At 43.7% G+C, this 22,982-nt stretch overlaps 1 protein-coding gene across 4 annotated transcripts in view; it reads right to left on the reverse strand.

Annotated features, from left to right (window-relative positions):
- NUP214 (nucleoporin 214) overlaps positions 1 to 22,982 on the reverse strand; it is a 113,326-nt gene that overhangs the window by 49,658 nt on the left and 40,686 nt on the right. For 3 of the 4 annotated variants that reach the window (XM_006164334.3, XM_006164333.3, XM_027766654.1), the window contains 8 exons: positions 22,386 to 22,544; positions 19,688 to 19,791; positions 16,760 to 16,942; positions 15,724 to 15,809; positions 15,541 to 15,624; positions 6,703 to 6,966; positions 5,768 to 5,929; positions 2,650 to 2,749 (listed from right to left, as the gene is read on the reverse strand). In XM_006164334.3, coding sequence (XP_006164396.1) covers positions 2,650 to 2,749; positions 5,768 to 5,929; positions 6,703 to 6,966; positions 15,541 to 15,624; positions 15,724 to 15,809; positions 16,760 to 16,942; positions 19,688 to 19,791; positions 22,386 to 22,544 — 1,142 coding nt within the window. The remainder of the gene's footprint in view (positions 1 to 2,649; positions 2,750 to 5,767; positions 5,930 to 6,702; positions 6,967 to 15,540; positions 15,625 to 15,723; positions 15,810 to 16,759; positions 16,943 to 19,687; positions 19,792 to 22,385; positions 22,545 to 22,982) is intronic. The other variant, XM_027766655.1, reaches the window with a different exon arrangement.

Below are 22,982 nucleotides of genomic sequence, written 5' to 3' on the forward strand. Positions count from 1 at the left end.
GTCTTCACCCTTAAGTGAAAAACTCCCCAAAAAAAAAAAAAAAAAAAAAAAAAAAAATTAAATTGTAATTCCATAAAGGACTTGCCCCATCAAGCGAGTGCACCCACCCTGGAGGCAGTCTAACAGTCAGGGCTTGCTTCAGATAGACATTTCATAAAAGAGATGCTTAGTCGATAAACAGAACGAGGCCAATAAACATAGGCTGTACCAATGGCAGGCTTACATAAGCTCATTCTACAGAGTCTTTTGTAAGATACCACACAGAAAAATGCAAAATTTAACACTTAAAATACAGTTAGGAAACCATTGCCTGAAAGAATCTGAAAGTCAGTCACTGTATGACAAAATGCTTCCTTCTCAATCTTTCCTATGGAGAGAAAGTGGCAAATACTTATTTTCTTTAACCAATTTGCTTAGTTTACCTATTGTTTAATAAATGGTTATAAGAAACTACACTTCAAACACCATGGTGAGCACAAGAGCCCAATCCTGTGGGGACAGAAGTTTGTTCAAGATTCCTTGTGAACTGTTGTGTCTATTTTTCGTGCCGAAAAGAGCAATCTCAACTGCCCGCTGAATACAATCCTTTTCAGAGATCAGCTCCAATGAGCTCCATGATGGAGACAGAGCTCAACAGAAGGAAAAGTGAAAACTGCAGGGAGCACCTCTCCTGCATGGCCAGCCACTAAGGCCATGGCCACCCCAGTGCCGTGGCCTGGGCTTCCTTGCCTTCCCTAACCTTGGAATCTAGCTGTAGTCCCTGACTTCTAATGCACAGTTCTTTCCCTTGAAAAGTTCACAACAGCCACAAATACCACCTTGGTCTAAACAGCATACCAAGGCTTCGAGGTCACTACAAGATAGGAAAGTGGCTAGGCTTGTTTTTTGGCTGTTCGTACGGCCCTGGATAACTGAAAAATTCTTAAAGCAGGCAGTGTTGATAAATGGACCAACACGGAAAAATGAGGCCAGGGGGTCAGTGACACAAGGTCACACAGCAAAGCAAAAACAGACAGAGCAGGTCCCCTCTGGGTGGGTGACAGAGTTGGTAAGCAGGTTCTGGAAAAAACATGGAGCCTGTGGCTAATCTTCTCACAGCTGGACCAATGAGCGGAAGCAGCTCCTGCTCCCTCAGTGATCCCCGCCTTCATGTCAGGGAAACGTCCCAACCTTCCCCTATGCCGTGGGGACACAAGGTCTGAAGGAGTCTGTCACCAAAAGGCAAGGCAGAGACGTATCCTATGAACCGGGCCCAGAGTTGTGGAGGGAGTCCACAGCCCAAATTCTAAGCACATACATGATAAAGAGAAGTGGCTCCACCCTCACACGTGGCATGGAAGGGAAGCTGGAGGTATCCAAACAGGGCTGCTTTTGGTTTTAGTTTTGGTTCTGAATTTTGCTAGAGAGCGTGCATTTGTCAGACAGAGAAAGTGGAAAGCGGCTCCTATGGAGAATATTTCGGCTGCAGTCTCTTCTCCGCCTTTTCTCTCTCCCAAGGACTCTGGACACACACGCACACGCACCGATGTGTTTTTCACATGTGTTCTGAGTCGGGTCTAGGACTCAAATTGTGCAGTCGGCCACATGGGATCTAGTAGCCTTAACCACCACTCCATGGACTGGCCTCAGGGCTCCTTTTAAAAGACTACTTTTCGGGACCAGCAGATGGCATAATGGTTACATTGCTGGACTTCCACATAGTTGACTGCAGTTCGAGTCCTGGATCCTGTGACTTAAGACTCACACCAGGTGTGTGTGTGTGTGTGTGTGTATGTGCACAGGCCCAAAATCCCGAGAGGAGAATGGAGGAGAAGTAACTGCAGCGTGGCCAACCCCCTGGAGGGAGATTTCTTGCTCTGCGTCTCTCCAGCAAGCATATGCACCCCACAGTAAAAAGTTCTTTAAAACACAACAAAAAAAAGACTATTTTCTTTTTCAAACAAAAGGCAAACAAAATACGAAAGAACAGAAATGGCCAGGGAGAGGAAGAAGGGAGAAAATGTCAGTCCTGAATCATCAGTTTTCAGAATCAATGGTCTGCATTAGACCTTAAGCTTCAACAACTTTAGAACCCTGAGAACATTAAAAAGGGGAAAAACAGGGAGCAGCAGATGGTATAAAGGTTACATTGCTGGACTCCCACGTAGCTGATCAAGGTTCAAGTCCCAAACCTGGCAGCTTAAATTCACACCAAACACGTGTGTGTGTGTATATATATGCCTCAAATCCCAAGAGAATGGAAGAGATGGGTGTGGTCATCCCCCCAGCGTGTGATTTCTCATTTTCTGTCTCTCCCTGTCTCTTTGGCAAGCAAATGTGTCCTATAGCAAAAATTTCTCACAGAAAGGAAAATAACAGAAAATACTCCAACTATATACTCACCCTAAGAATCAATGTGTACTGTGCGTGGACTGGCACATTTGGACAAGCAGCAAACTGAGTAAATGTCACAAAGATGGACTTTAAGGTCTACAAGGCAACTGTTCCTAACACACTGAAAAGGCCCTCCTAAAAACCCAGCTGTGCACATGGCGTAGCTGTCACCCTCAGGGCATCATGCCCATAGCAACGCTGCTCCCTACAGGCAGTTCGTTTCTGTTACAGAACCATTCGCTCACTGGCTTAAACACGTGAGAGGGTCATACATACCCCATCGTAGCAGAAGGAGCTGAAGGATTACTCTTCAATTCCTGCACATTTACCACTTGAGGGACAGTCTTCAAAGTCGATTCAGTCAAAGTACTTACAGCTATTTAAATAGAGAGGAGAGAGAACTGTATCAATTCCAGTAAAGGGTCAAAAAGTCTAGTCACATATAATAAATGACCAGGACACAAACTCATGCAGACTGCAACCTAATCGTATAAAGGAACTCTAGGCAGTTCTGGGCGCTGTGTTGAGTGAGCACCCGGCCTCCTTCAGTAAAGAAGGACATGGAACAGACTTCGGGCAGTCCAAGGAAACACAACGGAGCTGGAGAAAACAGTCCCTGGTCAGCTTTTCTATAGCGCAGCTGAGACACCTGCCCAGTGTGGGCTAGGGCTAGTCAGGGAAAGTCAGCAAGAGCTAGAAGGTGAGCAGCACTCAGACTCAGGGCTCCTGCTATCCATTTACTCCATCCTTTTTTTGCTTGTGCTTAGGACATGCCAGGCTCTGTATCAGGTAGTGAGAATGAAAAAGGTGTCTAAAGTGCAGTTTCTTCTCTAAAGGCGCTCACAGGTCAGTGAGACAGACAGGCAATGAAGAAAGGTGGAAAATGAGCTTGGATGAGAAAGAGGGAGGAGGCCGAGAGGACTGAATGAGGGAATGGCAATGGAATTCTCTTTGACAGTAACTGATCTTTCACCTCTTATGTCTTATAATTTGACTGTTTTTCAGAAGTCAGAATGATATTCTGTAATTGACTACTAAGAAAACCTGAGCAAAGCTCTTGCTCTCTTCTCATTGCTTTGGCAGAGGTGAAAGCTGTACCCGAAGCAGCATGGTGGATCTGCAGCTCTCCGGAGGAGCGATCAGGGACAGCTGGCCTACGACTGCACGCGGTTCATCTCTCCCATTCAAAGATGCCTACACCTTAGGAATCAGTGCTTCCAATGTGATTATGGAGGTCACGCCAGCTCCTGCTACACCGGGACAATCCTAAGTCCTGGAAGTTTCAGCTTAGAAACAACTGACTCGGCTAGCTTGATATAGAGCCTGTTCAGCACAATGCCAGAGTTCTGCTTGGTTCAAGTAATATTTGAAAAAAGCATCACAGAGTTCTATTTCCAGAAAGCTCAAAATTACCTTAAAAAATTACCTTGTTCTTGCTCTCCAATATATATTAGGTGTCTTAATAACGGTTTTAATAATTAAAATTCTCTTAGAAATCCTTTGCTTTTCACCATTTGATGTAATGGTAATTTTTATTAATTAATTAAATTCATTATAATTAAGTTTGCTATAGGGCATCTGTGCTCAGCAGAGAGAGGGAGAGAGAAAGTGAGAAAGCAAACCACTAGGTCCAAGACTTGAACTGAGATAGGCCATGTGGTACTCCAGCACCTTAGCCACCAAGCTACCTGCTGGTCCTCTATTCTTTTTTAAAAAATTAGTTTATTTCCTCCATGAGAGAAGGAAACAGACAGAGAGGGGAAGAGAGGGACAGAGGGAGAGAGACATATACTTCCAATAGGATCTTTATACAGTAATCCACCTCCAGCCTTGGCTAGCCCATCATGGGTACAGAGACCTCCAACGAGAACCTGTGACCTTCCCATGAGGGTCGACCTCACAGAGTACTGTGGTACTGCTGCGCCACCACTCCCTGCCTTAATGGTAATTCTTTTTTAAATTTTTTTGCTATAGGGCGCGTGTGCTCGCCAGACAGACAGAGAGAGACATAGAGACAGAAAGCGAGAAATCACCCCCCAGGGAGGATGGCCACGCCGCAATCCCTTCTCCTCCATTCTCCTCTCGGGATCTTGGGCATGCACACACACGCGCCCGGCGTGAGTTTTAAGCCACCGAGTCCGGTACTTGAACCGCGGTCGACTATGTGGGAGTCCAGCAACATAGCCATTATGCTAACTGCTGGTCCCATCTTAATGGTAATTCTTTACTGCCTAAATCAAGCCATGTCTTTTTGGTCTTTGGTCAGGGTCATGCCCATGCGTATGTAAATCAATGCAGATTTCCTGGGTTTTTTTTAAAGAATTGTTTCCGAGTCTGAGTCCGGGTCCGAGTCTTGGACCCACGTTAGGGTCAGGGCTGGCCTTGAGATCATCCCGTGGCCAGGGTCATGTTTCTCATCAGCCTGGCCTGAAACCTGATTTTTCGAGATTTTTTTGTATTCTCCACCATTGACTTGTATGGCTCCTATTGTAAGTATAGGTGGCGGGAGCCTTAAGAGTTCCCAGAGTGGCACATGGCTCCTACCAGAGTTCCTAGACTTTGGCACTTTAGACATTAGTGCTACATAACCCCTTCCCATGGGGGAGTCCACAACAAAGTTTTTAGAAGATTTTCTTTGCAGTATTCCTGGCTCTACCCTCTCATGCCAGCAACACTGCCAACTGTCTGAGTGGATGGAGGGGGAAGGGTGGTCTCCAGTTGAGAACCACTGGCTTACAAAATTGATAACTCTAGTAGTAATAACTGAAGTCCTATAGACCAACTACCCAGACTGTTAAATTCTAACGTAGAAATTTCAGATACCCATAGACTGTTGACAAAATTTAAGTGCTATCAGCTCAGTAGGGTTCTCATCAATGAAGACCAAGTTTATAATGTTAAGAAAAAGCTCTTTGAAATAGAATAGTGGGCTGGTTGGAGTCTGGGTTCTGCTACTTACTGGTTAGATAACCCTCACCTCTCTGAACCTTCCATTCCTCTAATACAAAATATCCACCTCCCAGTGTGGTTTGGGACTCTCAAGAAAATATGAGACAATTCTGATGTTATCAGATGACCTATTAATAATTTCAAAGATAACTTTAGGGCTCAAAGCAGACGTTCAAGAGTAGGGATCATCAACTTCATAAAAAACCAACCACCACTGATTTCCCACTTAACCAAACATGGCAGATCTAATACCTCCCCTAAAAAGGAAAGAATTTCAGACCTAGTCTGTGCCTCCTCAGAACTCTCTCCTGGAGAAGAGGGCTATCACATCGGTCTTTGCTTCTGCAGGGCAGCGAAGAGAGTCACTTGTCTCTCGCCTCTCCTGCCCTGGCCTGTGCCTATAACAGCTCATGCTCAGTCCCTGTGGGCTGTGGGCTGGTTTTACCTGGCACCTGACTGGCCATCTGCCGTCTCAGCGCCGCGGCAGCAGCTGCCTGGGGAGCCGAGATGGGGTGGGAGGGGCTGGGTGCGCCATGCTTCACCGTCTTTGTGGCAAGCATTGTGCTATCAGCCCCTTGAGGGATCATTTTGCTAGCAGATGTAGACACTGAAGGGAGAAGAAAAATTAGGTGAGAAAGTGGGTCAGAGAACAGGAACACACAAAGTTAAAAGTGGTAAATTCTCCCTCCGCATTAGGCTGCAGGGAAAACGCTATGATGAATAGCTCTTAAAGACAGACAAGGACCTGTCACCTGACAGGCTGGCTCTCTTCTCTGACACTACCTGCAATCTGCCTGCCCATCTCTCCTACTAGCTAGGACACCTGATGTGGCCACACCTCTGATACTGCTCCATGTGCCACTTTCACAGCAGCACAGATCCATTCCTTAATCTTTTCTAGCACCTGGCATTTGTCAGGTACCTGTCCTTTGCTGAAAGTCACTCCAAGGCCAAGCCCGGAAACTGTGCTGAAGGTGCGAGCACTCAGGGCAGCTGCCCGGTGAGCTGGTGAGCGCTGAGCAGAATCTGCTCGGGAGGCATACAGGGCTGCGGCCAGGACGGGCGGGGTGGGTGCTGCACTGCGCTGAGGGCAGTACCCACTCCTGACAGAGGTCTACTCTAAAAGCCCCAAGCTGGACTCGACAGCAACGTTATTACGGGGCATATCCCTGGAGAGTATTCTCCCGCACAATGTCCCACCACCACTTTCGAGGGGAACACACATCTGTGGAATTAGTCTTCTAGCTTCTGGAACACTAGCAGAAATGGGCTAGAACCAAAGGCCTTACTAGCGTGATGGACTGAGACCCAGTCAAGTTCCTCCAAAGTTAGAACTCTCATAGGGAAAAAAGACCTTTTCCTTCCTCACTATTTACTTACTTGACGTTCCCATCACACCAGGAGAAGGGCCTTGAATCAGCTGAGATTTAGCAAGAGGCATCGCCTGGGGCAGGAGACTGGGCTGGATGGAGGGAGTGCGAACCACAGGGGCATGCCGAGGGACCTGGACCACTGCCTCCTCCTCCTTACAGGACGCCCGGGCATCTTCACTCTCCAGAGACTGGGAGATGGAAGAGGTCGAACTGACTTCATCCAAGTCTTCATAGTATCTCTGAGATAGGAAGGCTGACCGAGACAGGCTGGCTACAAAAGTCCCAAACAAGACACAATTTTAGACAACTCAAAGCAAGTCCAAAAGCTGTTCATTTTCACTGCCAATAGAAAAGTACCCAGTTTGTAAAACGATTTAATTACTACTTATTTTAAGTGGAAGCAGCTGTTGTCGAATAAGAACAAAGATGGTTCTGGGTCTTCGTTCAAATGGGGCTTTGAAAAACCAAGCTGTGTAGGACAAGAACATTTTGACTGTCAAACAAAAGAATGTCAGAAGGCGAGAGACAGAAGGAATGCTGGTGTAAAAGCGCGAGATCTTGAGCCCCCACAGAAGTGCGCACCGGCAGAGTAAGAATTAGCAGACAAGCAGGGTGCACGGTCACGCCACTGCCGTCGCTTTCTGACAATAACTTCGGGAAACCTAAGGCTGCCACAAACTGGTAAAAATAGGGTGCCTGCAGTTCTGAGCCTCTCAACATTTCCAGATAATTCTCAGGATTCTTCTGAATCAGATGACTAGGTTTAGAGAACAACACTGAAGTGAGGCTTTGCCAACAGAAATGTCAGAATGTGTATACTACCTGTATGTTGAAAAGCAAAAAACCTAGCTCTTTCTTTCTCCTCCCCAAGTCATCTCACATGTCTCTTTCTCCTCCCTAAGTCAGCTTACGTCTTTCTAGCCGATTCGCTTGTCCTCTAGGTGTATGTGGCTAAAGTAACTCACATAAATAAATGAATGATGAACTCCACCCCTTTGTTGCACAGGCCACAATTTTGAGCTGCAAGGTGGGACAGGACACACCGGAAACATTTCCGTCATCGCAGAGACTTCCAGGACTGCCCTGTGCTAAGGTTCTCTGATGCAAGTAAGTACACAGCAGTCATTCAGAGAGCTCGCCCATAACCGCCAGAGCTGCTGCCAGTCACGCTCGTGGAGAACACCTTATTCGGTACCAGGTGCTACCGAAAGCTTCTGGACACATCATCCCACGTGATCTTCACAGCTACCCTCTAAGTTAGAAAAGGCTATTGTCCAACTTGATGGTTAGTGCTAAACAAAGGTTAAGTAATGTTCCCAAGGCCATGAAGCAGGTAGGAGGTAGGGCCAGAATCCAGACCTGTGACCTGTGTGCACATGACTTCGCAGACCATGCTCATAACTCTGCCATGGAAGAACAAGCACATCCCGGGTGAAATCTTGACCTCATGACCTCTGTTCCCTTGAGCTACACCATGCTATGTTCTGTTAGGTGGCCAAAGAAATTCTGCAGGTACCAACTACCTTAAAATAGGTAACCCTGGATTATGCAGGTGGGTCCAACACAAGATACCATGAATTGTTAAAAGCAGAGAAGTTAAGCAGAAGAGGAAGAGAGAAGTAGCACAAGTTCAGAAAAGCAAAAACTCAAAGTATGAAAATCCACTGTGCATTCGTTGGCCAGAAGAAGAAGGGGTAGGGAGCACACATTGAGGAAACACGGACCTCAGTCCTACAACTCCAAGAACTGAATTCTGCCCACAACCTGAAGGAGCTTGGTGGAGGAGTCTGACCCAGTGGGGCCTTTCCACAAGTCCAGAGATAACAGCTTTGCCCAGCTGATCCCTTAACCGTAGCCTTGTGAGCACCGAGCAGTGGACTGAGCTGAGTTATCTGGACAGAGAACTGTGAGAGAATAAACCCACAAAGCTTGTGACAATTTGTTAGGGGATCCACATGAAACTACTGCAAAGCCTCCATTCACTAAGGACCACATTACTCTCCAGATCTTCTCTTAAATCCTATCTCCTGAGCGTTAGTAACAATGAAAGATGACTTAGATCTTCACCTGCGAGAACTAGGTAGAAAAGAGAAACTGGCGTAACTATGTTAACTCCTCAGGTCTGAGGTAAGCTGGAGTCCTCTCAGTTTCCCACTTTCACTGTTCTGATGCCATTCATTTGCCTTGGGTGCAGGTGGCTCCATCACCCGGAAAAGGCAACGGCCACGCTCACTTACAGACGCCTAGGGCCTGGGCTGTCCTCCACTGGGTGGTGCTGCTACACCGCTGATGGGCACTAGTCACTGCTGTGATCAGGATGCAGCTACCTTCCTGGCATGAGAAAGGGATCCTACTGAAATGCAGAGAATCTTATTCTGCTTGAGCTCTAGCTCAGACAAGAAAAGGCAGAAAGCCACATTGGGCAGGGAAAAAAAGAGAGGGATATCACACAATCATCTCAGTAGCTCAGGGTGAACAGCAAGCTCCTGCTTGAACTATTGATACCTGTTACAAACCATGAATGAACCTCAAAAACACAAAACCAAGTGAAAGAAGCCAAACCAAAAGACTGCATACATGGCTCCATTTATATATAATTTATAAAAAGGGCAGATCCACAGAGAGAGAACAGTGGTTGCTGGGGGTGGAATATGGATCAACTGCAAATAAGCATAGGGAAACTTTCTGAAAAAAGGAGATGTTCTAGAATTGGAATGTGGTGATGGTTCCACAATTCTGTAAACTTACTAAAAATCATCAAACTATACTTAGAACAGTTAAACTCTGTATCAATTATACCGCTATAGTTTTTTTTTTTTTAAATCAGTTCTAGGTAATTGATTTAATGTTTATGAGAGGCAAAATATTTATGTTAGAAGATAATAATGGTATATACATAGTCATTACAAAGAAACAGGATTTCTTTTCTTTCTTTTTTTTTTTTTGAGAGGTTTTTGCTATTGGGCATGTGCGCTCGCCAGAAAGACAGAGACAGAGAGACAGAAAGTGCACAATCACTTCCCAGGGGGGATGGCTACGTTGCAATCCCTTCTCCTCCATTCTCCTCTCAGGATCTTGGTTGGACATGCACAAATGTTACCCCATCAGGCTAACATCGGACCTCTCAGCAGAAACAATGCAAGCAAGGAAAGAATGGGAAGATATATTCAAAGTGTTAGAAGAAAAACTATTTTAACCGAGATTACTATACCCAGCAAAATTATCCTTCAAATGGGAAGAAAAGATAAAAACATCCTTAGATAAACAAAAATCTCAAAGACTTTACCAACACTAGACCAGCTCTTCAAGAAGTTCTGAAGGGAGTGCTATAGCAGGAAAACTAAAGAGAGAGAGACAGAAATAACAGAACCAAAAAAACAACTAAGAAACTGGCTAACTAATGACAGGGACAGGTCCAGAAATATCAGTAACAACACTGAATGTTAATGGGTTAACAGAAATGCAAACAAAAATCAAAAAAGGGCTAGAGTCACGATACTGATTTCAGACAAAATAGGCTTTAAGACAAAAACTGTAAGAGAAAAAGAACAACATTATATAGTGGTAAAAGGGCTAATTCATCAAGAAGATTTAACACCTATAAATATCTATGTACCCAAATACCTGATGGAAAGACTGTTAGATCTAAAAGGATAGATTGCAATGGCTTTCTTTCCTAATAATCCAATCAATTGTTAAGCATGGATTAGCAGCTGTATTCCTTGCTTAAAGCCTACTTGATTGTATTATAAAGTTTATGTCCTTACTGCAACGTAGAATCTAGACTGGATCCAAGCTTTGTTTTGTTTTCCTAAGTCAACATATGAGACTTAAGTGGGATAGCTAGTAAAATGGGAGTATGGATTGTACTCTAGATAACAGTAGTCCATCCATGTTAAATTTCTTGGACCTGTAACTGTTCTATGGTTGTAAAAGATAATTTCCTTCTTCTTAGAGGATATATGCAAAAACATTTAAGACTAAAGAGACACTTGTCTACAACTTATCCTCAAAGAGCTCAGCAAAAACAGTAACAGGACAGGGGGAGAGAAAATGAAACAATGATGGCAAACATTATCTGATAAATATGGTGAAGGATAAGTGGGTACTTACTGTATTTTTGCAATTTTGGAATTGGAGGTTTCAATTTTTTCAAAATAACAGAATTTAAAATGTCAAGTGAAAAAAATCAGAGGAAAGGCATGGCTCTTCCCTGTATGATGGTACCCTTGCAGGGGAGGGAGGACAGGGTGATAGCTTGTCCACAGCCTTGGCAATGTTCTGTTTCTTGCACCGGGCAAAGGCTCCATGGACATAAATTTTTGTTTTGTGCATCTCTGTCATATTTCACAAATTAAAAAAAAAAAGTATTTCTGTATTCTTAATTATGCATCCTAATATTTTAAAATATAATGCATCCTAATATATTTAAATATAATGTATAGTTATCTGCTTTACATTCATATTCCCTTCTTAAAGTTTTTTTTTTTTTTTTTTTTGGAGAGATTTTCACTGTAGGGCGTGTGCGCTCACCAGACAGACAGAGAGAGACATAGAGACAGAAGCGAGAAATCACCCCCCAGGGGGGATGGTCACGCCGCAATCCCTTCTCCTCCATTCTCCTCTCGGGATCTTGGGCACACACACACGCGCGCCCTGCGTGAGTTTTAAGCCACCGGGTCCGGGACACGAACCGCGGTCGACTACGTGGGAATCCAGCGACATAGCCATTACGCTAACTGCTGGTTCCCTTCCCTTCTTAAAGTTTTATGTGGTCATAGACCATTTATCTCTTCCTTACTACTGTCTGCAAAAGTAGGCAACTGTATTTGTTGAATGAATGAATAAAATATTACATGAATCTCACTTTTTTCTTTTTTTTTTTCTGAAGAGGTTTTTGCTATAGGGCGCGTGTGCTTGCCAGAAAGACAGAGAGACAGAAAGCAAGAAATGACCCCCGGGATGAATGGCCACGCTGCAATCTCTTCTCCATTCTCCTCTCGGAATCTTGGGCATGCACGCACACACACCTGGTGTGAGTTTAAGCCACTGGGTCAGGGCGTCGAACTGCAGTCGACTACATGGGAGTCCAGCAACATAGCCACTACGCCAACTGCTGGTCCCCATAAATCTCACTTCTAAGGAATCTATTATAAACGTATAGTCAGAGATTGGGTTAAATACTTATGAATAAAGATGTGCTGAGATAAAGCTTAGCAATAAGATGAACACTAACAATAGAAATTGAGTAAGTAATTAAGGCCTTCTAACATGAGGAAATACTGTGCAGTCACTATACTCTAAAGCACGTGTTCAAAGAATATTAAAGATTTTAAAACAGAAGGCAGAAGAAAAGTCTTATGCATTTTTTTCAAAGCTTATTTATTCTCATGAGAAAGAGAGAGAGAGAGAGACAGAGACAGAGACAGACAAGATAGGCAGGCAGGAAGGCAGGCAGCCAACAGGGTTCCCGTTCCGCAATCCACCATCACTCAACGCAGATGGTGGGGACGTCCACTGTGTGTACAGGGTGGCCTTGGGATATGAACACGGGACCTTCCCACATGGATGTAGTTGCATTACTGCTGTGATGCCAATTGGCCCATGAATTTTTTTAATTAAAAAAAAAATTATTACCAATTCTTTTTACTGTGATAAAAATATACATATATATAAAATTGACCTCCTTATCACTTGTATTTGTATGGTTCAGAAAAGTATTTTTTATTTTTAGAGAGATTTTTGCAATAGGGTGCATAACCTTGCCAAAGAGACAGAGAGACAGAGAGACAAAAAGCGAGAAATCACCCCTGGGGGATTGGCCACACCATAGTCCCTTCTTCTCCATTCTCCACTCAGGGTTTGGGTACACATGTACATGTGCCTGGCATTGAGTCTAAGCCACTGGGTCTGGGACGTGAATCATGTGGGAGTTCGGCAATGTAACCATTATACCATCTGCTGGTTCCAGTTCAGTGGTATTAAGTACATTCATACTGTCCTGAACCAGCACCACTAACATCTCCAGAACTATTTTCATCTTGCAAAACGGAAACTAACTCATTAAATAACTCCCCATCTTCTCCAACCACTCCACTACCCCACAGGCAACCATCATTTCACTTCCTCTCTCTAGGAATGTGACTTATCTGGGTACCTCATATAAGTAGAATCATAAAGCACTGTCTATTTGTGACTGGTTTATTTTGCTTTGCAGAATCTCTTCAAGGTGCACTTACATTGCAGCATTGCCAAATTTTCATTCCTTCTTAAGGCTGAAAAGTCCATGAGGCTGAAAAGTTCATTCCACTATTGGATAGACAGCATCCTCTTCATTCATTTTCTGTCAATGGATACTCATGCTACCTCTCAGTCACTATCAACAATGCTGCCACGGTCATGGGTGGATGAATATTGCTGAGACTGTTTTCAATTCCTAGATCATATGGTGATTCTATTTTTAATTTTTCTTTTCTTTTTCCTGGAGGGGTTTTTGCTATCGGGCATGTGCACTTGCCAGAAAGACAGAGGCAGACAGAGAGACAGAAAGCGAGAAATCACCCCCCACGGTATGTGTGGCCACGCCACAATCCCTTCTCCATTCTCCTCTCGAGATCCTGGGCATGCACACACTCTTGAGCATGCAAGCACACGGGCCCAGCGTGAGTTTAAGCCACTGGGTCTGGGACTCAAACCGTGGTCGACTACATGGGAGTCCAGCAACATAGTCATTACACCAACTGCTGGTTCCTATTTTTATTTTTTTAAGCAACCACCAAACTGTTTTCGGCCGCAGCTGCACCATTTCGCACCCCTGCCCATAGAGCACGGGGTTCCAATTTCTCCACTATCCTGAATAAAACCGATTTTCTGGGTTTTGTTGTTTTTCTTCCAGAAAGGGCTCATGAATTTTTTTTTTTTTTGGAGAGGTTTTTGCTATAGGGCACGTGCGCTTGCTAGGCAGAGACAGAGACAGAAAGACAGAAAGCGAGAAATCACCCCCCAGGGGGGATGGTCATGCCGTAATCCCTTCTCCTCCATTCTCTCAGGATCTTGGGCACGCACACACACGCGCCTGGCATGAGTTTTAAGCCACCGGGTTTGGGATGCGAACCGCGGTCGACTACATGGGAGTCCAGCGATATAGCCGATACGCTAACTGCTGGTCCCAGGGCTCATGAATGTTTTTTAAATAAAAAAATAAGTTGGAATACAAAACCATAATGTTATAATCCAATTTAATCTTCAACAAATTGTATTTATGCAAAAAAATTAGCTTAGGAATATACCAAAATGATGTAAGTGGTTTGAAAAATAAAGACAAATGTTTATTCTTCTTTATACTTGTCCATATGTTTTCACAATGATCTACCTTTTTTAAAAAAAATTTTTATAAAGGTTTTTGCCATAGGGTGCACGCACCTGCTAGAGAGAGAGAGGCAGAGACAGAAGGAGACAAAGCGAGAAATCACCCCCCAGGGAGGATGGCCACACCACAATCACATATCCTCCATTCTCCTCCTGGGAATTTGGGTATGCACACACACACACCTGGCATAATTCAAACTGAGTCCAGGACTCGAACCTTAGTTGGCCATGTGAGATCTTGGCACCTTAACCACCATGCCACCTGTTGGCCCCAAGATTTACTCTTTAAATAAAAATAATTATTGGGGCTGGCTTGGTGACATGGTGGTTAAGGCACTAAACCCCACAAGGCCAACCACAATTTGAGTCCTAGACCTGGTGGCTTGCTTTCTCACTTTCCCTCTCTCTCTGGACAAATTTAAGTAAGTAAATTAAACAAATAATTCTTTTAAGTAAATAAAAAGAATTATTAAAAATTTTACTTCTCTGGGACTCTTACCCAATTTAGCCCTATATGTTACAGAGAAATGATGGTACAGTTAAGATTAAGTTAAATTTCGATGTTTTAATTATCAAATGTCATATGTTGTTGGCATAAAAAAATTTTAACTCGAAACAGAATTTTAAAGAAAAGCACAAATTGTGCGTCTAATGCAAAACAATTATCTAGATAATTGCTCTATTTTCTTTTTCTTTCTTTCTTTTTTTTTTTTTTTGAGAGATTTTCACTGTAGGGCGCGTGCGCTCGCCAGACAGACAGAGAGAGACATAGAGACAGAAAGTGAGAAATCACCCCCCAGGGGGGATGGTCACGCCGCAATCCCTTCTCCTCCATTCTCCTCTCGGGATCTTGGGCACGCACGCACACGCGCCCGGCGTGAGTTTTAAGCCACTGGGTCCGGGACATGAACCGCGATTGACTACGTGGGAGTCCAGCGACATAGCCATTACGCCAACTGCTGGTTCCCTTTCTTTTTTTTTTTTTTAAAAGGAACTATTATATAGAAAATTTCATGGCAAAAAAGATAATAGACTTTTTTCTTCAATTAAACGCCTCTCCCAGTGCACCCACAGTCTCTAAGCACCTCCGTACATCTAGTAATTTGGAAGTTTCTTTCCTTTTTTTCTCAAATACAATCTTACTCAGTCCTCACACACATCAGGGAAGTAGAGCTTCTTTGGCTAAAGCAGAGGCTAGGCTCCAGTTTGGCCTATCCCGAACCCCTGGGGATCTCTATCACGCAACTTGAAGAATGCAAACAGCATAGAATAAAACCCAAAACAACTATCCTGAAATGTTTTGTTGATCATATACAACCTGCTTCTCATTCTAATATTCAAACTCACAACAGATTCTGGGGATGTTTTCCCTATCCCTTGCTAAGAACCAAAAGGAAAACACGTACACATACACGGAGTGCACCTGGCACTTTGTACCACGTGGTTTATGCTAAAACACATAAGAACAGCTCTCTACCTGGAGCAGTGGACCTCACAGGTGGGGTCTTCCTCTTGGCCAAGAAGTTTCTCAGTTGTGCCAGTTTCACAGGGGACAGTTTAGCTGCAAGAAATTCATGAAACCATAAATGCTTAAGACTTGTTTTTTAGGTGTTAGTAATTGGAAGAGAATAGAGCTAAATAGCTGAAAAGTTACATCTACCTGGTACTTTGGGTAAGGGTTTGGCATGAGATTCTATGGTGGTTTTCAACAAAGCATTGCGCAGGCTTTCCAGGTCGCTGTCAAAACTGAAACAGGACAGTGTTATACAGAAACCAGTGCTGAGCTGAGATAGCTGAGGCTGTGAGGGGCACCTTATCCACTTAAATAGAAATGCAAGAGGTGAGCGCATACTCAATATAGAAATGAAGCATTGCAGCCTAGTGGTTAAGGGAGATGGAGCCCACACGGCCAACCATGCAGTTCAAACTGGCCTTGGCGCCTTGAATGCACACCAGGCAAGTGTCTAATCCTGACAGGATGGAGAAATGGAGAAAGGATTATTGAGGCACGACCACACCCTGTTCGGGAGTGCTTTATCTCTTCCTCTGTTCCTCTGTTTCTCTTTGGCAAGTGCATGTACCCTCCGGCAATTAAGGTAAAAAAAAAATGCCACCTGACCAACTGACATTAAGAATCCAAAAAAGAGACTGCAACCTCAGTAACATATCCCATTCCCGCATCAAACACACTGCAGTGCCTCACTGAAAAGGACAATTAACGGTTACACATTTGGCTCAAAAGCAGAAACGCAAAACTCCCTTGGTAACTCTAGAGGTAAAACAGCCAACCACTAGGGTCTGATCATCTCCACGCTCAAGCAGAAAGGTGTACCTGGGCTTCAGGGACAAGTCGGCCAACTGAATCCTATTGGTTAATTTCCATTAAATGACAACATGGTGACCAGTGTCTGCTATGACCCACGGAGCACCTATGCCATCAGGCACAGCCCTGGGAGCTACGCAGGCTCAGAACTTTCTGACAATCTCATGAGACAGGTATTGTTATGTCTACTTTTTAGGCAAAGAAATAAAGTGTCAGAGAAGGTAAGAAACCTGACCGAAATCACACAGGCAACAGACAGCAGTAACCTTCAAAGCCACATCAGAAGCACTCTACGACTGTCCCACATTTCTGCCCAGAGACTGGCTCATGCACTCATCAGTCACACATGCACTGGTACTCATTCTTCGTGCACCTGTGAGTGCTGCTCTGGGAAGGAATGGAGGTGGGAAGGCTCCACTGGGAAGTGTGATTGTACAGACGGAGCTGCTGGAGGGTGTCCACCAGGTGGTTCAACCTCTTCCTCTGCTGGTTGATGATCTCTCGATTGTTGGCAAGAGTGTTAAACAGTGTCTCTCGCTCTGGCACAAGCAAGCGCCTGGTGACAGCAATGAGAAAAGGAACATAAATGGTTCAAGTCATGGAAACTAAACCCCACTCCCAACCCCTAAAAAGAAAGGCTGCAATATAACTGGGAACAATAAATAGAGAACCATTAGTGGATAAAAACACCCACAAATTACTAGGAACCAACTTAGCCATTCGCAAAGAGAAACAAAACTGTCGAGCAGAGCCACTGTCAGGTCAGACCATGTTTTCTTGGGAGAAATAACACACAAGATTGTCTATGAGGAGAAATAGCATGAGGAGGAATGGCAGGAAGAGAAAACAGCTCAAAATACACAGGCCAGGCTGCGGCTAATGACAGAGTAAATTAGACAAAACCCTAGAGAGGCTCAGGGAAGAAAAGTAAGGAGGCAGAACAGAAGAAAATCCTTTCAGCTATCTACATTATGCTGCGATCTGTATTTGTGTATGTGTAAAATATATTCAATTACAAAAATAGAAAAAAAAAACCAGGTTCATTGGAATCTATGGGGGTGTCATTTCTTCAGACTATTGAGAAGCAGGAAAATACAGGATTTAGCATCAGGGAGAAACTAGCTCAAAAGAACTAAAAACAGACAAGATCACAACAGCCGCTCTAAAGACAGACAGGCTAGGTCTGTGTTCTTCTCTCAGGTTGCCAGGTCCTGGATTTGAACCATGGTTGGCTGTGTGCGAGTCCAGCGCTTTAACCACTATGCCACCTGCTGGTCCCCCTTGAATATCTTTTGAAGTGTTATCTGACTATATTAATTTTGGGGAAAACTATACAAACAAAACAAAAGGAGTGATCCTACATGAGCTACGAATCAACCATCTCCTTTGTTTCTATAAGTCAGCATGTACATTTTGTGTCTTCCCACTACCATGGATTGAAGACATCTATCCTAAACAGGAACTTCCGGTGTTACCTTCTTTTCTCCTATTACCTCCTTAAGGAGTCAAGCGCTGGCTGAGTGAGTGCCTCTAGTGACAAGGTAGTTTGACATGAATATTTAAAAAGGCACTTCAGTAGGATACAAGATAGTGTACAGAGATGGGCCTAAAACAGGGAAGTGCTACTGAAACAGAAAACGGTATGGACTAAAGATTTTGAAATTTGTATAAAGGAACTCACCATGCTAAATAGTAAATCCACAAGGTTAGCAAAAAGTTATAAAACAACCAAACAAACAAAAAACTTCGGCTTTTCTGTTAGCATCATGCTCTCTTTAAAAAGCCAACTTATCCAGTAGCAAAGAGAAATGGAGCTATCAACAAGCCACTGTCAGGTCAGGCCAAGCGCTTTCTTGCAGGGAAGTAACACACAGGACTGCACATAAATTGCAGCCAGGGGACTGAGCTGTAACATCTCTGATAGGGTCCCACTGGCCATGAGGACAAGTGCTCCAGGCCACAGGCCAGAGCCCACCCCCAGGACAGGGTAGGGGCAGAGTATGTCACCTCTACCTCCCCATCACACTGATGTTCTAAGCTAAGGGTCCTCAGTACAGGCTTCTGAGCCCTTCTCCACATGGCACGATGTGATTTAGTCAATGCTGCTCATGCGGTTACACACACATTCTAGCCCTGTCCTGCCGTCACACCCAGGCCGTCCCCCTGAAAAGTTCTGTGACCCTACAGCCCCAGAAACCAGAGCGAACAGACCATTTCTTGATTTGTTCCCATACACGACTGATCACATTACTCACATACACATTTTCTAGAAACCTAACGTCCTGAGGATGCTGTTTCCAAGTGGCTTACCATGGGCACTTGCTATTAGCGGTGTGCTGCGTGCTAGCCCTCTCAGAAAACTGTCATAACACCAAATATCCAGGGGCAGGTTTCCCACTCTTTCGCCATCGTTCCTCTCATCTTTTAAGTGATCTGTACTAATTAGGAATGTTTTCTCAAAAAAATTTGGAATACACAGGAAAATATCAAGGAAAAGGAAAAAGGTCTTCTTAATCCCACCTTGCAGATATAATTGAACGCTGATAAACCTATCCAGGTCCAATCTCTTTTCTGTCTGTTCTTCCAGACTGAGATCATCCACTGTGCTTTCCTGTCTTACTTTTCTTCTTATTTTATTATATTCTATATGCTGTACCTAGTAAGTACAGTGGTGTAGCAATATATTTCACATAAAAAATATTTAACACAGGAGCCAGCAGGTGGCGTGGTGGCAAAGGCACTGGATCCCATGTAACTGGCAGCGCAGTTTGAGTCCCAGAACTGGTGGCTTAAAGGACATGCTAGGCGCGTGTGTGTGTGTGACCAAAGTCCTGAGAGAAGAATAGAGGAGAATGGATTGCTACATGGCCAACTACTCTGGGAAGGTGATTTCTCACTGTCCATGAGCCTGTCTCTCATGCGCTTTATAGGAAGAAAAAAAAAAGTATGTTTTTATATAAATATATATATGTATGTATGTAAATAATATATTCAATATAACTTTTGTGTGAATATATTACCCAATGTTCATGAAATATTTGGTAGTTAGAAAATGTGACCATATTCCTTTAGGTTGGGTTTAATTAGGCTGAATCGAATGTTGCGTTATCATAAAATCTTACCACAATATAAATCATTTTATGCAAACTGTTGCAAGCATCATCTATTATTTCTGTACAAAGATGTCTAGAAGTACAACAGAATGACTGTGTCAAAAGACACTGGTGTGGTTTTCCACAGGCTAACCACTCTTTGAGAAAAGAAACAGCAGATCTACGGGTGGGTGAGAGCTCTTGCTCACTTTTGTTTTTTTTTCTGTTCCAGATGTCGATCCCACTCCAAGTCCAGGACATCATTCACATCTTGAACAGCAAATTTCACATATTGGTGGAGGCGCCGAATTTCCTACAAGAAAAAAAAAGGCAAATGACTCATTTTTCCAGAAGAACTTAGGGGACAAGGAATCAACAGTTAAAATAATTCAGAAGGAACCAGCAGATGGCATAATGGCTATGTCACTGGACTCCCATGTAGTCAACAGTGGTTCGAGTGCCGGACCTGGTGGCTTAAACTCACGCCGGGCACCCCAGATCACAAGAGGAGAATGGAGGAGAAGGGACTGCAGCATGGCCATCCCCCCCGAGGGGTGATTTCTCTCACTTTCTGTCTCTCTCTGTCTTTCTGGCAAGCACACGTGCCCTATAGCAAAAACCTCTCCAAAAAAATAAGAAAAAAAAATTCAGAATTATTTCCATCATGAAAATAACAATGAATGAGGAAACTGTAAAAGGCTGAAACAGAATCGTTAGAATTGTATAATTACAATGAGAAACAGAAAGTCAACTTTTCTAATAGTGTGACGGAGAGGCAGTAGGAAGAAAATGAAAACAGAAAGGGCGTGTCGGCCTCAGCCCCTGGGGACAGATGTCCTTGCTTAGCTCTCGTTTGTCAGCTCCATAAAGCGGCTTAGCGTGGCAGGGAATTTTCCACTGTACTCCGGTACTCACACAACACATCCGTTTAGTTTTTGCTCTCCCACCCATGAAATTAACTGTAACAAGGGAAAATTATCCTATAAAACAGTGCTCAAAATAATTCTGAACCTATCCACTCATAGCAGAGAACATTTAAGTCATCTCGCCAGTTGAGACTCATTTCTTTTAAAAAACAAAAAAATAGTACCAGCACTAGAAATTGAATTTACCATTATTAAAATTCTTAGCAATTGCGTTAGGCCTGCAATCATTTTCTTTAAGTTTGGGGTCATTGCTAGCCTTCATGGCTCTCCAACTTAACTCACAAAAATTAAAAATGAAGATCAAGCATTCAAATAAGTATGTATACAAATGGAGAAACTGTGCTATAATAAGGGGAAAAAGCTTTTTACATACAAACAAAGATCTCAGGTTTAAACATATTTTCAAAATTATTTTTGGGTAAGGGGATGTCCTGACTGAAGAAGACAAGGTGTCCTTTAGAGACAGGCAGGCTGAAGAGGGAGAGAGCAGCGACCTATAGTAAACGTAAATCCTACTTGACCCTTGATGACATTCTTCACCCATGCCAGTGCAACCGGATCTCTGCACTGGCCTGTGCTGCTGCTCCCACACGCCCTCCCAGCTGTGTCTACCAGCAAACACCAATCTGCCATGCTGCAGTCCCTTCTCCTCCATTCTCCTCTGCTCCCACAGCATCCTGGCCCAGAGCCCACACGCTCTCCTCTCCCACCAGCACATACCCACCTGAGGGGGCTGTGCCACCACGCAGTGGTTAAGAGCACAGGCTCTGGAGAGAATGCCCAGGTTCAAAGAGCCAGGACTTCTCAGTGAAACCTGGGTAGTTTCAGCATGTTACCTCCACTTTGCTTCGTACGTAGTAAGCACTCCATGCATGCTATTATTATCTACTTAGCACGACTGCATAAAGTTTACTCCCTTCTAAATGGGAAAAGTGTTCTTCCAAAGCTGTGTGCATTCTCTTAGTTTGGCAATAAAGCAAAAAGCAAAAAAGGCATGTAGGAAGGCCAGGTAAGGAGCAGGCAGCATTTTGGGGTGAGGACAGGTGGGCTCTCTGCTGAGTGTGTGAGACCAATGGCAGAGGGAGGCGCATCACAGATGGGGCTGTGGAACATGACAGGGCTTCTTTGGCCTTTCTGGAAGAAGGAACCATTTCTCCAGGTGTAGGATGGAAATGGTGGGAATAGCAGAGTCTGTGGCCTCAAATTCTGAGGACTAGGGACTCACTGCACATACAGAGCCCACTTCCAAGGAAAGAAAGACCAGACCTGCCTGTGTACCCTCCCACTGGGCCTCCATACGAACATAGGGAGGGAGAAGACAACCCTCACATTAAACCTAGCAACATGGCAGTCCTGGATAAATGGAAAGGTAGAGGACAAAATCCAGTTTGCTAAAACAGAGATTAAAAAGAATTATTAAGAATCAATGAGAAAAGCAGCTTAGGAGAGAGCCCAGGCTTTTGGAGGTTTCTACTCCCGTTCTTAGAGTCAGCATGCCTCGGGCAAGCCTCTCAGCCTTAGTGGAAGTTCCCTCATCCTACAAAGGGATCAGTAACTTATACTGTGGGGACCAGCAAGTGGCGTAGTTAAGGCACTGGACAGTCCCACATGGCCGACCATGGTTAGAGTCCTGGACCTGGTAGCTTGCTTTCTCACTTTCTCTCTCTCCCTCTGGTCGAATTAAAATAAATGAATAAATATAAAATAAAAATCGTTCCTACTTAATTAATATCACTCACGATTTAACTGATAAATGTACCTGTTTTGACAGAGTACCCTCTACCAAGCTTAAGGTTTAATTAAAACACTTTTTTTTTTAATTAAAAAGAGTAGAAAACTAAGTCACATTCTTCGTTGCAATTAAGGAAATTTGTGGAAATACAGACTAGCAGAAAATCAACTTCATATCTAAAAAATGACAGCAATTATTCCATAATTTCATTTTTAAATCTTTTCAGTAGATTTAAACAGAGTGTCCTACCTGGAGCTGAGCTTCACTCTTGGGATCCAGGGGTCTCTTATACAGTAAATGGAGATATCCAGAGTCTCGATTTCTTTCATTTTGTTCTCTGGCTTCTTCAACACCAGCAAAGCCCTCAAGCAAAGTTGTTTTCAGGGTACTTATATCCCCATGAAGAGACTGAAAGAGACACAAGAATATACTGATACCAAAAAACTTTGATTTCTAAGAAATAAAACTTTTCTGTCTGGATTAAGGATGGTAGGATTTCTCAAATATTTAACACCACAAACATATGATTACATTTAACAGTTCTGTGGGAGAAAATAAAAGGAATTTCACTGTTTGGAAACAAAGATACTATTCCTGCTTTTTTTTTTTTTAAATTATCTCTTATCTTCATTAAAAAAAAAATTTAATTCTTAAAAATTTTCTATAGGGCATGTGTGCTTGCCAGAGAGAGACAAAGAGAGAGAGTGAGAAATAACCCCCCAGGGGAAATGGCCACGCCACAATCCCTTCACATCCATTCTCCTCTCAGGATTTTGGGCATGCACACACATGTGTCCAGCATGTTTTTCAAGCTACCCAGTCCAGGACTTGAACCATGTAGTCAGT

Source organism: Tupaia chinensis, unplaced genomic scaffold, assembly GCF_000334495.1.
Source record: "Tupaia chinensis unplaced genomic scaffold, TupChi_1.0 Scaffold143602_1, whole genome shotgun sequence".
In the NCBI taxonomy this organism is placed as follows: Eukaryota; Metazoa; Chordata; class Mammalia; order Scandentia; family Tupaiidae; genus Tupaia; species Tupaia belangeri.